This window comes from Thamnophis elegans, chromosome Z (assembly GCF_009769535.1).
Source record: "Thamnophis elegans isolate rThaEle1 chromosome Z, rThaEle1.pri, whole genome shotgun sequence".
In the NCBI taxonomy this organism is placed as follows: Eukaryota; Metazoa; Chordata; class Lepidosauria; order Squamata; family Colubridae; genus Thamnophis; species Thamnophis elegans.
In genome coordinates this window covers 6,840,214-6,857,340 of record NC_045558.1, presented here as the reverse complement: position 1 = coordinate 6,857,340, position 17,127 = coordinate 6,840,214, and the positions used below count along the sequence as shown (strand labels likewise).

Sequence of the window (17,127 nt, the reverse complement as noted above, 5' to 3'; positions counted from 1 at the left end):
GAGAGACAGGGAGACAGAGACACACATAGAAAGACAGAGACACAGAAAAGGGGGAGACAAAGAGACAGGGAGACAGAGAGAGGGAGGGAGACAGACAGACACACAGAGAGAGACAAGGAGACAGACAGAGGGAGACAGACAGACAGAGACAGACAGACAGACAAACAGAGGGGAGAGAGACAGCGAGACGGAGAGACAGAGACAAATTATGCTGAAAATGACAAAAAGGCTTCTGGCTTCAAACTCTCCCTCTTCATTCAGGAAGTTGGAGGGGTTGAACTCACTGGGAAACTTCCACTGGGATTCATCACGATGGGCAGACTGGATATTGACCAAAATCATGGTGTCCTGCAGAAGTCAAAACAAATAGGTCATATTGAGGAAAGTCCTTGTGGTCGGACAGGGCTCTGGATGAGCTTCCTGATAGACCCCATTGAGATGTGGTTGGAGAATGGCATATGCAGGTGAAAAAGTATGAGGAGCACTGTTGGATCAAGCAGAGCGGAACTCAGAAATAGGAGAAATATTTCCATTCCCAATGTTGAAAGAAATGTCCTTCTGGGTTCAGCTCCAAGTGGGGAAGAAGACACTGGAGACACGGAGGCTGCTTGGAAAGATGGTTTATTGTTGGACAGGGCCACATGGCTTGAGCCCTGTACAGAAAAGGTGATCACGTGCTTCAATGTTGATGGAGAAGAAGAGAAGGAAGGGCTGAGGGAGGGGCTTGCTAGGCTTTTTATACCCTGTTTAGTCCCACCTCTCTGTTTCCGTTTCCTGTTCCTGTGTAAGAAATGTATTCTGACTGGTTGTCAGACTCCCATGGTGCCATGCAGGGGGCTACTCTCTAGGCTGTGATGAGTTCTCAGATGCCTTGTGGTCAGTTGAATATATTATCATGCCTTTCTGTAGCTTCTGGTGAAGTCTTTGTTATGTAAAGTGGGCTAGCCTGGCCATCTCAATGGCCCATTAACTGGGGATGGGCAGAAAGCCAGAGGCAACTATTCTGTCTTTTAAAACATGTTTCTTTTCACATCCAGATAAATATTCCACCTTTTCAATATTTCCTAGGATATTTCATTTTTCTGGGAGAGGGCTGGATGATAACTTCCCACACCAAGTATACCATTCCTAAATGAGAATGGCAGAGACTTAAAAAGCATCTTTGCTGCAAGGACTTTAGAAAACCTTGAAATGGTTTCGACTTGCAAAGCACCCCAGAGAAAAAAATGATCAATAGGTTTATGATACTTTCATACAAAACTGGCTACGACGCTGAGCTTGTCAATCAGAAAGGTTGGCAAATTTGGTGGTTCCAATCCCTAGCGCTGCGTAACGGAGTGAGCTCCCGTTACTTGTCCCAGCTTCTGCCAACCTAACAGTTTGAAAGCCTGTAAAAATGCAAGTAGAAAAATAAGAACCAACTACCACTGGGAAGGTAACAGTGCTCTGTGCGCCTTTGGCATTTAGTCATGCTGGCCCCATGACCATGGAGATGTCTTCGGACAGTGCTGGCTCTTTGGCTTAGAAACGGAGATGAGCCCTTAGAGCCAGAAATGATTAGCACACATATGCGGGGGAACCTTTACCTTTATCTTAATTTCATAAAGGCAGGTTCAAAAGAAAGAGAGAACAGGATTGATCTCAATTCTTGCTTTCTCTGGCTCTTACACAGACACATCAGAGGTGGGTATTCAGCAGGTTTTGACCAGTTCTGGAGAACTGGTAGTGGAAATTTTAAGTAGTTCGGAGAACTGGTAAATACCACCTCTGACTGGCCTCCTGAGTCCCAGCTGATCAGGAGGGAATGGGGATTTTGCAGTAACCTTCCCTTGGAGTGGGGAAGGAATGGAGATTTTACAGTATCCTTCCCCTGCCGTGCCCACCAAGCCACGCCCACAGAACCAGTAGTTAAAAATTTTGAATCCCACCACTGAGATTCAGGTCAAGAAGATACATGAATATTCACCAACACTTAATGGGAAACAATTAAAGATTTCTGCTAGAGCTTTTATTACCTTGGGAATTTTATATCCCAAAAGCTGCACATCTTTTATGGGGGCACGAGGAATTGCAAAAGAAGCAGCATTTGAAACGCGTTGGATTTCATGAATGACGGCGTTGGTGTAGGGCAACTTTTTTCTGTCTTCATACTTCAAGATTGCCTTGTTCCCCACCACCATGTCTATTTCATTCCAGCATTTCTCTGAGGAACAAACAGCTCAGTTACCTTCTGGAAAGCCTTTCTCCAGCTTCCTATAGATTTACTATCTGGTGTACTTCCCAACCATGTGCCCATCATGTATGAGCAGAGTGCGGTTGACTGAATTCTCAGCCATGAAAAAGAATTCAGGATCCCCTTTTTACTTTCCACAATAAGAGAAGATATTATGACTATTACAAGTAGACTGTTTCGTTGGTCCGTACTTTGAATCTCTGGAAAGGCCACCAAATAAGAAATGTTGAGGTCACTGAAATGTTGAGGTCATTGTCTCTTTTCCAGCCAGAAATAGAACAGACAATAGAACTTGTAATTGCTTTTCTTCTCTGGCTTTTTGTCAGTGAAAACAACAAAGATGAATATCAAATAGAAAAAAATATTTTCTCCCAGTTTGCATATCCTTTTTAATAGAGTTGATAACACCAGTTTAAAAACTGGAATTCACTCTGAAAACTATGGCTAAAAGGATACCAGTAACTTCTTCCAGTAACAACTCAATATGATTGTTCCAAAGCTGCTTTTTCGGGAGGCAACTGGACTTCCTTTTTTTTCTTTTGGAGACGTTTCACTTCTCATCCAAGCAGCTTCTTCAGCTCTGACTGGATGGTGGGGAATGGAAGGATTTATACTCCTTGCAGACACCTGGTCATTTGTGTTCCTTTAGAGTTGAAGCACTTGGAGGTTTGTCTGTGTCCTCAGGGTCACCTGAGTGGTGCTCCTGGTTCCTGTAGTCTGCATTTTTCCCCCTCTGGAAATCCATTCCTACTCCCACATCATTCAAGGGGTGTTCATCCCAAATTGTATAGCTCTTTAGGTCAGAGCTGAAGAAGTGTCTTGAGTGAGAAGTGAAATGTCTTCAAGCAAGAAAGTCCAGTTGTCTCCTGAAAAAGCACTTTGGGGACAACAAACTTTTAACCCATTATGATAGAGTTTAGGAAGATAACGAAGATCCCACACAGGTGGCATAGGGGACTTTCCTCCCTGTCCTGGTCTAAAGATCTACTCTAATTCAGGAGTCTCCAATCTAGGGGTGAAATGCTACCGGTTTGGACAGGTTCACCTGAACCTGTAATTAAAAAATGCTACTGATTCAGGCGAACTGATAGTTCTGACAATCAGCTGTGCAACGGGAAATCGCGTGGAAGAGCTGATTGTCACAGAGCTGATTGTTGGAACTACTGGTTTGCCCAAGCCCGTAGCATTTTTTTTTTACTACTGGTTTGGGCAAACCGGTAGTTCTGATGATCAACACCTGCAGTGTGCATACCGGTAGCAGACTTCAGAGCATTTCACCCCTGCTCCAATCCCCAGTCTGTGGACCAGCACTGAACCTTGGCACACCAGAAACTAGGCTGCACAGATAAGGGAAGGGCCATCCATGGGATACAGGCAGCGTGGAAAACTACACCCACTCCTGTCCGCAGAAAAACCTTTCTCCACGGAACTGATCCCTGGTGCGCAAAAGGTTGTGTGGGGGCTGTCCTAGTTAGTTGGGGCTGTACAACGTGCAAAGCACAGGCAGAAAGTAGACGTCTAGAAGTCATTGCATTGATGTGTCTGTGGCACTTTTGTAAGGGACAATGTCAAAACCACAGGAAAAGAAAGACCTGCAAATTGAACCATCTACTTTCTGCATTTCTTCTAAGTGGGCATCGGTGAAATCACGAGGTTCTCCCGGAGTCAAGATCACCTTGTGTTCTTCTACCTCTTTTTGAATAAAAACATCTATTTTCTTTGCAGTTGTATTGTCTGGTGGGGCAAGGGGAGACTTCTTACCAAGGGGACCTCATTGTAAAGCTGCAGGCAAACAGAAGAAAAACCAATATTTATGAATTTGATCATGGTAATGGTATAATTCTTCTTCTTGCCATGATGTTCTTCTTCTGCCTGGCCTCGTTTGCCTTCAATCTTCCCCTGGATGATTAAATGAAGGTTGCTGTATTTTTTTCTGGGTGTCGCATAACCTGTGCAAAATATTCTAACTTTTGCTTTTTTACCACCGAGGAAGTAGTACTTGGGTAAGCGTGATTGGGTAAGTGGGGCCCCACAATTTGGTGGGGAGCTGGTTGCAGACACCAGAGAATAGGTCTAGGGCCCAAGCCTTCCTTACAGGAGGAACGTCACAAGGTTCCAGCTCCGAGCCGGGAAGGGGATAGAGTTGTAGCACTACTGATGGCAGCGTCCTTGAAGACCACAGGGGAACGAGGCTATCCTGCAGCGTAAGCGGCTCTGAAGGAAGTATTCAGTGAAAGGGAGTGTGACACCCCAACTCCCCACTGACTGTAGGGTAGAGATCCTCCCTGGGGCTGTCCTCCCGAAGCCCAAGATGTATTCCATGACCCCACAGGAACTCAGAGAGGAGGGCTTATATTGAAAAAAACTCAAAGTGTGGGTTCATAGAACCAGCTAGGTCCAGGGTACACACACCAGTCCTCGTCAGGGAGAAAAAGGATGGGGGTGGGTGTATGTCTATGTGTTGATTTTGGGGAGATTAATGCTGTCTGTGTAGAACATCTTTATCCCCTCCCCTTGATGAAGGATATGCTAGCTCGGTTAGCCGGGGATCGGATCTTCACGAAACTGGACCTTCGGAGAGCATACCCCAGAGTATGTGTAAAAGCAGAGGACAAGTGGAAGACCGCTTTCAATTGTCCCCTGGGCAGCTTCCCTTGGCTTTGCTAGACGACTTATCACCTCCTCATTTCTAATTTTGTCAACCCAGTTTATATGTAACAGCCGCCTGCCAATCCACATTTCAAATGCTTCTAGTTTCTTCAAGTGGCCTCCTGTCAGAGACCAACTCTCCAGTCCGTAGAGCAGAATAGAAAAGATGTAGCATCTGACAAGCCTGATTTTCAGCCTTAGGCTTATGTCAGGTCTGGAGAAGACCTTTATATTTATATTTATACAATACATCATGGTAATACACTTGCAGGATGTATTAAGCAGGAAAAATAATCCCTGGTAACATCTCTCATCCCCAAACTGATTGAGAATCAAATGTCCCAATAAGTGGAAAACTAATCAAGGAGAGAAACAACCTAGAAGTGAGAAATTTCCTGACAGTTACAACCATCTATCAATGGAACAATTTGCCTCCAGATGTTGTGAATGCTCCAACACTGGAAGTTTTTAAGATGTTGGAAAACCATTTGTCTGAAGTGGTGTAAGGTTTTCCCCCTAAGCAGGAAGTTGGACTAGAAGACCTCCAAATTCCCTTCCAACTCTGTTATTCTAAACTAAAGTTAAATTACAGTTCAAAAACTGGCCCTTAATTGGGATAATTGCAGGTTTCCACCAAATTGCTCACACAAGTTGTTTCACCCACTGTATCCTTGCTCTCTGGTGAGAGATGCTGTTCTAATTTCAGGAAACTCAAGTTTCCAAAACGTGTGAACTATGGAACGTTAAATGGCCACTTGTGCATGGATTTGAATCTTTCATCATGATTCTTGATAAGCATACCAAGGCCCAGTGTCATCACTTTGGAACTTAGATGTATCTGATCCAGGAGAGCCCTGAAGAAGCCGTTGCCATATTCCCAATGTTTCCCAAATAAGATGGCACAAATTATATTGGTGAGTGCAATAGCAATAGCAATAGCAGTTAGACTTATATACCGCTTCATAGGGCTTTCAGCCCTCTCTAAGCGGTTTACAGAGTCAGCATATCGCCCCCAACAACAATCCGGGTCATTTTACCCACCTCGGAAGGACGGAAGGCTGAGTCAACCTTGAGCCGGTGAGATTTGAACAGCCGAACTGCAGAACTAGCAGTCAGCTGAAGTAGCCTGCAGTGCTGCATTTAACCACTGCGCCACCTCGGCTCTATAGTGCGGTGCCTTGAAACTCATAAGTATCGAGAGGAACGCTGTAAAATACAATGAAAGAAAATAAATCTCTATAGGGATTTATTTCTCCCTGCTTGTTTATTTAGGAGAGTCATAAAGATGCAATCCTCTAAGCCCGTCATGGCAAACCCATGGCACGCATGCCCAAAGTGGCACACGGAGCCATGTGGCCTGGCACACGCGGCAGCACCCGTTCCTCTTCCAGGTTTCTGGCACACGAGCACGCGACAATCAGCTGGCCTTTGTCTGTATGGCAGTGCTGGAAACCAGAAGAGCCAGTCTTCTGTTTCCCGGCGTGAATATGCACACTGGCCATCCATCCAGACTGAGCATCGTGGCAGTAACCAGAAGACTTGCTAAGGGGTGCACATGCACACCAGAAAATGAAACCAGAAGTACATTGTCTGGTGCGTACATGCTCCCTATGCAGCTCCTTTTCTTGGCTGCGGCTCAGCAGGTAAAGTGCTCCCTAAAGAGCCAAGGTGGCGCAGTGGTTAAATGCAGCACTGCAGGCTACTGCTAGATCAGCAGGTCAGCGGTTCAAATCTCACCGGCTCAGGGTTGACTTAGCCTTCCATCCTTCCGAGGTGGGTAAAATGAGGACCCAGATTGTTGGGGGCAATATGCTGACTCTCTGTAAACCGCTTAGAGAGGCCTGAAAGGCCTATGAAGCGGTATATAAGTCTACTGCTATTTTCTTCTGCTGATACCTTAGCAACCAGTAAAACTGCTTGCCAAGGTATCAGCAGAAGAATACAAAATGCAGGTAGTCCTTACTATACGACCACAATTGAGCCCAAAATAAGTCCACTATAGATTCCAGCTCTTGGATCAGCTCACAATGAACTTTCAATGGAAAAGAGTCATGAAGGTCAAATGGGATCTGCTTTTTTCAATCTTTTTCCAAGAAATAAATCTCACTGAAATCTAAAAGTCCATCTAAAATGGACTTATGAACTGTAGAGCAATGGTTAGAGTGCAATCTGCAGGCTACTTCTGCTGCCTGCCTGCCATTTGGCAGTTCAAATCTCACCAGGCTCAAGGTTGGCTCAGACCTTCCATCCATTCTATTGCCCATCCATCCATGGTGTACAGTGGTTAGAATACAGTATTACAGGCTGACTGCCTACTGCCAGGAGTTCAGCTCAAGGTTGACTCAGCCTTCCATCCTTCCAAGGTCAATAATACGAGGGCAAAGATTGTTGGGGACAATATGTTGATGCTTTAAATCACTTAGAGAAAGCTGCAAAGCACTGTGCGGGGGTAGGTAAGTCTATGTGCTATTGGTAATGCCAAATTTAGACATGCCACATATTGCAGAGAAGTAGAAGAACTCTGAGTATGAAGACTCCTTGGCAGCTATCAATATAGTGAATATGTCTACAAAATTATCATAAATCCATGTTTTTGGGCAGGCACAGAAATGAGGAGACAGGCTCCGTACACTGAATTGGTGAATGAACAGTCAACAGAATACATTCAAGGAAAATGTTGCTGGCCTTCAAAGATTCAGAATCTTGCTGTGCATTATGAACTGCAAAGTATGCATTCTTAGTTCAACTTCAACTTGTTGCTCTGTTGGACTTAACTTCATCCCAAATATTACCCTAGTAAGCATTGCCTTTTAGTGCAATACTTTTGGAGATCAATTTATTTGGGGATATCCTGGGGATTCTATGAAGCATTCTTCTTCTTCAACAATTAAAAGCATTCTCGGAATTCTAATTTTCAGGTTGCCACCTGAAACACTCCTGCTCTACAAACATTACAAGCACAGAGGTAAAATGAACAATGTGTCTTGTTTTGATCAATGGGACTTGGAATTTTATCCAACCAGAATCCTCGGCTCCTCCTGCTCTGCTGTATTACATGCACTTCATGGTCATCCTTGAGGTCAACTCAGTTTGGTCTTGTGGGAAAAAACTACAATGCTGGATTGACAACTTCCCACCAGAGAGGGTATTCAGCAGGTTCTGACCAGTTCTGGAGAACTGGAAGTAGAACTTCTGAGTAGTTAAGAGAATCAGTAAATAGCATCTCTGACTGGCTCTACCCCCATCTATTCTCTGCCTCCTGAGTCCCAGCTGATCAGGAGGAAATGGGGATTTTGCATATCCTTCCCCTGCCACACCCACCAAGCCATGCCCACAGAACCGGTAGAAAAAAAAAACATTCCACCACTCTTCCCAATCATACCCTCCCATCCCAGGAGAACTTACTCCTGTTATTAGTGAATGCTTGAATCAAATAAGATATTTCTTCCAGGATCTTTTTTTCCACTGATTTTTTGCTCCATCTAAAGTTTCTGAAAAGCATCCGTGAAAACTTTCTCTGCCCCTTTCATACTTCACTATATCTTAATGTCACCAAACCTGAAAAAAATATCCAACAATCATTCGCGTGATTTATTTACTTACTTATTTCTAAAGCAAAAGTGTATTTTCAAATATGACAAAAATCAGTAAATAAACAAAGAATTACTAAAATTATACCACCAATGCTAAATTAATGAATGGTTATCATGCCAAGAAAAATACATTGAGTTGGTTTTCTGGTACATGAACAAATTATGATTCTTTTTTTTCAGCTGAATCTCCACATTTATATTATATTGTTATTATAAATGTTACAAAAGAAAGAAGGAAGATAATTCTATCATTTCAAGAGACGCTTCTTTGTTTCATGAGACAATCACGAGAAGTGTTAATAACAATTTATAATGCCTTGGTAAGGCCACACTTGGAATATTACATCTAGTTTTTGTTGCCACGATGTAAAAAAGATGTTGAGACTCTAGAAAGAGTGCAGAGAAGAGCAACAAAGATGATTAGGGGACTGGAGGCTAAAACATATGAAGAACGGTTGCAGGAACTGGGTATGTCTAGTTTAATGAAAAGGAGGACTAGGGGAGACAGGATAGCAGTCTTCCAATATTTCAGGGGCTGCCCCAAAAAAGAGGGAGTCAAGCTATTCTCCAAAGCACCTGAGGGCAGGATAAGAAGCAATGGTTACAGCCTCAAATGTACACAGAGAGCAAAAAGGAACACCACCAGAAGGATGATGACTCCATCAGTCTTCAGTATTTCTCCCTGCCTTTTTCTGAAAAGGGCAGAGAAAAGAGAACAGCTTGCTAGGAGAATCCTGGCTAATTCACGATGCTCCCTAGCCTTTCATTAGCCGGGCATTTTCGAAACTGCGTCATCTCTACTCAAACGAGCCATGTTGCTTAAGAAATCCTTGGAACTGTCGCCCAGCTTATCTAGTGGATATCAGGTGTAGTCTATCAAGGGATTCTCAAACGCCTCCCATCCTACAGGGCACTAGAGGGGAAGGTTGGCTCTCTTCAGATGTACTGGGATAGGAAGTGACGCATCGGGCTGCGAGGAGGCCTCAAGAGCAATAATCAGCCCACTTTCAGAAAGGGCACAGCATCAAGCACTGAGTAGCACCACTCATGGGCAAAAGTGAATTAAGGGGCAAGAGTTTCCTTCCCGATCCACAACTCTTAAGGGATACAGCCATTTCCAAATACTTAGAGGGAATGGAACGGAAGGAGACTCAAGTCAGGGGAATTAGATCTATTGATCTATGATTACAGGCTACATTGATTAGAATAAGGCATACCTGCACCATTTCGTAAATTCTTCCTTACAATCTGGAAGCCATGAGGGTCAAATAACAAAATAATACGTAAATAGATTTCCAGGCACATCTCAATAGCTATATTGATTATGGAGTCATTGCCTAAACTCCACAATTGTAGCAAATAATTGGAATGCATCAGATTTTGATTAGCAAACCCCCTCCAAGTCACATGGATGCCTCCCACCTAATTAATCTCTTCAAGATAATTTTTTCTTTAAATTTTCTTTTCTTTAATTCTACTTTTCCAAGTAGCAATTAAACAGCTAATTTTTAAAAAAATCTGTTATTCAGAAAAGCTACTTCCAAACTCTTAACCCAGCTCTCCTTCTCTAATGTCCAATACTTTTTTGCAACTCTTGTGAATCTTCCCAGCTAAATGCAATAAGCAAATTATATACCGTATTTTCACGACCATAAGGCGCACTGAAAATCCTAAAATTTGATCAAAAACCGGCAGTGCGCCTTATAATCCGGTGCGCCTTATATATGAAAAAAGTTTGAAAATTTACTGTTTATATGAACCTTGAGTATTGAAGGGATCTCAAAACAATTTCTGTTTCACATTGCGCAGCAACAAACTTGAAGCTCGCAATCGAATGACCGCGAGCAGGCACACACACGTCCCTCGGGTCTGTCCCTCCCGATTTTACGCTATTATCATGACCTTTACCTTTGTGGTCTCCTGATGTCACCCCCTTCCCCTTGAGAAATAGTGCACTGCTGGCGCGCGCGCCTTTCCCAAACAAAAATGGGTTGAAGTGGATTCGCCTATGTTGTTTAGACTAGGGGATTGTTTGGGCATTTTTTTTGTTGGCGATTTTGACGATTCGAGCGTTTTTGACTACGATAAACCAATCAGAGAAAAGCTCTTGCCTACCTGGGGATGAAGGCGTTATTGAGGGGGGTGTTAATGGGGAGACGGACACATTTCCTTCATTCTACGCGCTTGTTGACCTCGACCCCGACTTTACGCGGTATTAGTATGCTGTGAAATCAGAAATCCTGTAAATCCAAAGTGACTTCGAAATGGCTCCACAAAGGAGACTTGCTTACGAGGCAGATTTTAAATTGAAAGCAATCAACCATGCAAAAGAACATGGAAATAGATCTGCAGCTAGAAAATTCAACATTAATGAGTCCATGGTGCGCAAGTGGAGAAAGCAAGAAGATGACCTACGTCTTGCAAAGAAGACGAAGAAAAGTTTCCGCGGCAATAAAGCAAGATGGCCGCAACTAGAAGACAGACTTGACCGATGGATTTCGGAACAAAGAGCAGGTGGCAGAAGCATCTCAACTGTCGCCATTCGGATAAAAGCCAAAGCGATGGCAAATGAAATGGATATCAATGACTTTAAAGGAGGGCCTTCTTGGTGCTTCCGTTTCATGAAACGACGGCAGCTCTCTATCCGTACAAGGACTACGGTGTCTCAGCAGTTGCCTGCGGATTATGAGGAAAAGTTGGCCAACTTCCGGAGTTACTGCAAAAGCAAGATCTCTGAAAAAAATATACAGGCCGACCACATCATCAACATGGACGAAGTCCCCCTCACCTTTGATATTCCGGTGAACCAAACTGTAGAGAGAACCGGAACATCAACGGTATCAATTCGCACCACAGGAAACGAAAAGGTATCATTTACTGTAGTTCTCGGTGTTTTGTCAAATGGGCAGAAATTACCCCCAATGGTAATTTTTAAAAGAAAAGCATTGCCTAAAGACCGTTGGCTTACCTGAACGGTCGTTCTCGGGGCACTGTGAAGAAAGTCCAAATGCTGGGTTAACACAGCCTATCTGCCCTTGGACTGAGTGAAGTTTTTGTTGACCACGCCTCCCTTTGCCTGCACATGCTCAGTTCGAAAACGAAGGCACCGTCCTGTAACGTTACAGTCAATACAGCCACATCGTTCAACATGCAAACACCCGGGTGGGTTTGGACTCTCTTCGCAGTGCCCCGAAAACGACCGTTCAGGTAAGCCAACGGTCTTTCTCCAGTGCACTGCTCAGAGAGTCCAAATGCTGGGACATGCCCAAGCTATTGAGTCCCAGGGTGGGGAAGCGCCGAAGCCTCTGGCATTTCAGCCACTCTTTGTAATACTCTTCTGCCAAAGGAGGCTTCGGCTGAGGCAAAGGTGTCAATCTTATAGTTTCTAATAAAGGCCGTGGGGGAAGCCCAGGTGGCCACTCTACAAATGTCTAGGATAGAGGCCTGGGTTGCCCAGGCTGCAGACGTTGCAGCGCTCCTGGTGGAGTGAGCGGTGATTCGTCTCGGAGCCGTCTTGCCCTGGTGCTCATATGCCAGTTTGATGCAAGCACGTAGCCAACGTCCCACAGTGTGAGAGGAGACCTTGCGGCCCAGGGACGCAGGGAGGAAGGAGACAAAGAATGCCTCTGACCGGCGGTAGTCCTTTGTTCTCTTTACATACGTGCACACGGCCCGTCTCACGTCCAGCTTGTGCCACTCACGCTCCTTAGGGTGAGAAGGATGGGGACAGAAGTTGGGCAAAATAAGTTCTTGAGTCCTGTGAAACAGAGTGTTAATTTTCGGAGCAAATGACGGATCAAGTCTCAATATTACTCTGTCCGGGTGAACTACGCACAAATCCTCCCTGACAGAGAGCGCAGCAAGCTCGGATACCCTGCGAGCGGATGTAATGGCCACCAGAAAGGCGGTTTTGATGGTGAGGTAGTGCAGACTGGTCTTTTTCAAAGGCTCAAATGGGGCTTTGGTCAGGGCCTTAAGCACAAATGGAAGATCCCATGACGGATACCGGTGAACAGCTGGAGGGCTGATGTTCGCTGCTCCCTTGAGAAAGCTCTTGATCTGAGGGAGCTGACTCAGCGAGCGAGAGGCGCCCTTTGCCAGGATGGTAGACAACGCTGCAACCTGGCGTCTGAGGGTGCTGACTGCAAGGCCCTTATCCAGACCCTCTTGCAAAAAGTCTAGAGTCTGAGGGATCGAGGCTGAAGAGGCCTCTATGTTCCTAGTCTTGCACCACTGTGAGAAGGCGGCCCAGGTGGCATCGTAGATTCTAGTCGTAGAGGGCTTCCTGGACGCTTGGATTGTTCGAATGACCTGGTCAGAGAATTTTTGCTTTCTCAGGAGCTCCCCCTCAAGTGCCAAACGGCTAGCTGCAGCCACTGGGGCTCCGGATGGGTGATGGCCCCCTGGCTGAGGGCAATCTTGTCCCGGGGGATTCTCCAAGGTCTTTGAACTGAGAGGCTGACCAGGTCTGCGTACCAGGGCCTTCTGGGCCAGAAGGGAGCCACCAGAATGAGGTCTGCCTTTTCGGTCAGGAGCTTGTTCACCACTTGAGGGATGAGCGGAAATGGAGGGAAGGCATACAGAAGTCCCTGAGGCCACGCTGACCTCAGAGCATTTGTTCCCTCTGCCTGGGGCGAGTGGTAGCGACTGAAGAAGTGTGGGAGCTGTGTGTTGTTGTGTGTGGCAAACAGGTCTACCTGTGGCTTGCCGAACCTCCTCACGATCTGCTGGAACAGGTCCGGGTGCAGGCGCCACTCCGAGTGGTCGATGCGTTGGCGGCTCAGCCAGTCTGCTTCCCGGTTGCTTACGCCGGAGATGTGATCTGCACTGAGAGAAGCCAGATGACGTTCCGCCCACCTGCCCAGCGCTTCTGCCTCGAGCATGAGGGCCTTTGATCGAGTGCCCCCTTGCCGGTTTATGTGCGCTTTTGTCGCCACATTGTCTGTCATCAACAGTACATGAGTCCCTCTTACTAGAGATGTGAACTTTCTCAGCGCTAGGCGAGCTGCCCTCAGTTCCAGCCAATTGATGCTGTGGGCGGCCTCCCTCTGAGTCCATCGGCCTTGGGCTAGGTGGCCCTGACAGTGGGCGCCCCACCCCAGGAGGCTGGCATCCGTGGTGACAACTAGTCTCTCCGGCTCCTTGAACAAGCAGCCCTTCCTGACTGCCTTGGACCTCCACCATGCCAGAGACCGGATCACCTTTCGTGGGAGCCGAACCTGCTTGAGTGAGTTGCTGTTCCTGGCCCTCTGCACTGGCAGCAGAAACCACTGCAGCTCCCTGGCGTGAAGGCGAGCCCAGGGAACCACCCCCAGGCACGAGATCATTATCCCCAGGAGCTGGGACAGCTGAATGATGGGTACCGACCTGGCAAGGCTGCAGTGCTTCACTCTGCGTCTCAGGTTGGACAGCCGGTCTGGCGAAAGAAATACCTGGCAGGAGGTGGAGTTGATGACCGCACCCAGGTGCTCTATACAGGTGGATGGTCGGAACTGGCTCTTCTCCACATTGACAGAGAAGCCATGGTACTGCAGGGTCTGCACAGTTAGAGAAACATCGTGGTGTGCCTGCTTGGTGGTGAGAGAGTGAATGATTATGTCGTCTAAATAACATTCCAGACGAACCAGATGGTTGCGGAGATGAGCCGCTAGCACTGCCAGAATTTTGGTGAATGTTCTGGGCGCAGATGATAGCCCGAAGGGAAGAGCCCTGTACTGGAAATGCTCCCCTTCCACGTAGAACCTCAGGAACCGCCTGTGGGCCACATGGATGGGGACATGCAGGTAGGCCTCTTTGAGATCTATTGATGTCAATAGGTCCCCCTCCCTCACACAGCCCAGGATGGAGTGGAGTGACTGCATCTTGAACCTCTTGTAAGCCAGATGCTGATTTAGGCTCTTGAGGTCCAAGATGGCCCTCCACCCCCCTGAACTTTTGGGCACTAGGAAGAGGATTGAATAGAAGCCCCTCCCCTGCTGATCCCTGGGGACTGGCTCTATCGCCTCTATCTCTAGGAGATGGCGGATTTCTGCCCTCATGCGTTCCCTCTTTTCTGGGTTCCTGGGGGTAGGACAGCGGATAAATTTTCTTTTGGGGAAAGGATAGGAAGTCCAGGACAAGGCCCTTGCGAATGGTGTTGAGGACCCACTTGTCCGATGTTATCTCCTCCCACCTGTCGGCATACAGCCGTAGCCGACCCTCGATGGGGGGATCCCTGTGACCGTCACTTTCCCTTACGAAAGGGCCGGGATCCACCACTGTTGTTTCCTCCTCCTCGGAATGGTCTCCGAAAGGAAGACTGGGATTGGTTGGCACGAGCCCCGAAGGATCTGTCTTGGTGCCTATCCCTCCCTGCCTGAAAGGGCCTCTGATAGGAGGAAGGGTGAGAAGATTGCCCTGTTTCCTGGCTCCTGTAGGGTCTCTTACGAAAGGATCCCGCCCCTTTCCGGTCACCCCTTTTAAAGGTTGCCGGAAGGATCTTGCGTTTGTCCTTGGTTTCGGTGACAAACTTGTCCAGGGCCTCTCCAAACAGAAAGCCCCCTTTAAATGGGGCCGATGCCAGCTTCTATTTAGCCTTCATTTCAGCCTGCCAGTGCCTGAGCCATAGGAGGCGGCGGGAGGTGATATTGGAAGCTAGAGCTCTGGAAGAGAATTTTGCTGCTGTCAAGGTGGCATCCGCCGAATACTCGACAGCGGTAATAATCTTGGTTAGCTCATGGCGCCACCCAGATTTCCTGGGCGGGGGTCTGGACCTGAGTTGGCGCAGCCAGAATAGGGTGGCCCTAATAAAAAAGGAGGCAGAGGTGGATGCCTTGATGGCCCAGGCAGACGCCATGTGTGTTTTCTGACATGCCTTTTCTGACCTCTTATCTTCTGCCTTAAGTCCCTCTAGGAGCTCAGCTGGCAGGTTGGAAGTCACAGACACGACTGGGGCATCTACTTCCGGGAATTTGAGGATTTCCTCCATTTTATCTTCTACTGCATATAGAGTTCTATCCCCCCCACTGGGGTTGGTCAGGGTGCCTGGCTGTAGCCACTGGCGCTGTACCGCGTCCATAAATAGGTCTGGCACAGGAATAACCTCGGGAGTTTCTACTGTCTCTTTGAACAACCCATGCTTAAGATCCTTGGAAGTGGAAGCCTGAGAGGCCTCAGGTCTGGAAGTGGGGCCTAACTCTGTGGCCGTCATGGCTTTGTGTAAGATAGACTTGAATAATGACGGCTGAAACAGGCCAGTGAATTTTGGCTTGTCAGGGGCAGGGTTCTCATCCTCGGAAAGGACGAAGATCTCCCCTTCTTCCTGCTCAGAACTTGAAAGCCCAGAGTGGGAAGGGCTTGAAGATGGGAAGATGCAGGCTCCTTAGAAGTGGAGGCCCTAGGTTTGCGTTTTTCCTTTGGGGCCTTGCCCTTGCGAGAGCCCTTGCGCTTAATGCCCTCAGCTATCCCTTGGGAGATGGCTAAGGAAATTACCTCCCTCATTTCATCGGAAAGAGCGGGGCTTTTTCCCCTTTTTCTCTTTTGTTTACTGGGCCTGCGCTGGCTAGGCCTGCCTGAGCTGGATCCACCCCTCCCAAAGGGGGAGTTCTGGACAGAATCTCGTTCCTCTCCAATGGAGGAGCTAGGGGAGTGGGGGTACCCCCAAGATGCTTCAGGAGATGGATCCCTAGATGCATAGTTATTCCCAAACAAGAATTCACTTTCCCCGGGGGATTGGGCCTCACAATCAGGGGAAGCTGACTCCCTGCTGCGATGGTCTGGGCTAGGTTCTGGCTGAAGGGGCCTTGAACCCTCCCTGGGATCCACTGTGGCTCTTGGAGAAGACCTTTCAAGTGAGCCTTTGTGCTCTTTGCCTTTATTTGCAGAGGGATCCAGCTTGCTGCGCTCGCTGGAGGGCCCCACCTGTTCCCCTAAGGCCTCCCTGCATTCCTCAGCCATTTCAGGTCCCCACGAGGCCTGGAATATAGCTGGATTTGGGATGGGCACGCGCTGACCTTTGCGGTCCAAAAGCGCTGGCAGAATCTCCAGGAGGGAAGGGCCGCCTTGGGGTCGGATTCCTTCCTCCCACCGCCCTCGGTTCCCCGAGACTTAGCTTATTTTCCAGAGGGAGAGACTAGCTGGCTGCCCAGTCTAGTCCCCAGCCTCCCCGCGGCGTTCTGCAGTCGTTGAGGGCTCGTTGAGGCTCCGTTGGCTGGCTGGGCTCTTCTTGCTGTCCACGCTCCTCACACGCTCCGAGCTCTGCCGCTCTGCACAGTGAGTCGGATCGATCCAAAATGGCGGGGGGGGGGGTGCGCGCGCAGCCGCTTCCCGCTCTTTCCAGCCTCAAAAAGCGCGCTAAGACTCCAGCCGTCGCTGCTGATGCCGGGCAAAATGGAGCAGGCGAGGTAATCCTAGCAATCCGGCTCGCTGGCTTTAGAGCCTTCCCAGAGCCTTCGCTGGACCTTTCCTCTCCGTGGGACGCCCCTGCTCTGACAGGGAACTTGGTTTACCCCACCCTTTGCTCCAGTTGCTAGCCAGCCCCCGCTGTGCAAGCCTTTTCAACCCCCTGCAGTGCTTGCAATTAGCAACAGCAGGGAAACCTGGCAGCCCTTCTCTTAAAGCGACAGAAACCTCAATGGAGGCAAAAGACAGACCTGATGTAGAAGTGTGATTTCC

General features: G+C 47.7%; 1 protein-coding gene across 1 annotated transcript; it reads right to left on the bottom strand.

The window, feature by feature from the left end:
• Positions 1 to 206: 206 nt before the first annotated feature.
• Positions 207 to 9,780, bottom strand: LOC116520654 (cytochrome P450 2J6-like). Its single transcript, XM_032234934.1, is given in 6 exon segments — positions 207 to 240; positions 242 to 348; positions 2,016 to 2,203; positions 2,425 to 2,467; positions 2,469 to 2,548; positions 9,693 to 9,780. Coding segments are annotated over 6 exon segments (540 nt in total).
• Positions 9,781 to 17,127: the final 7,347 nt, after the last annotated feature.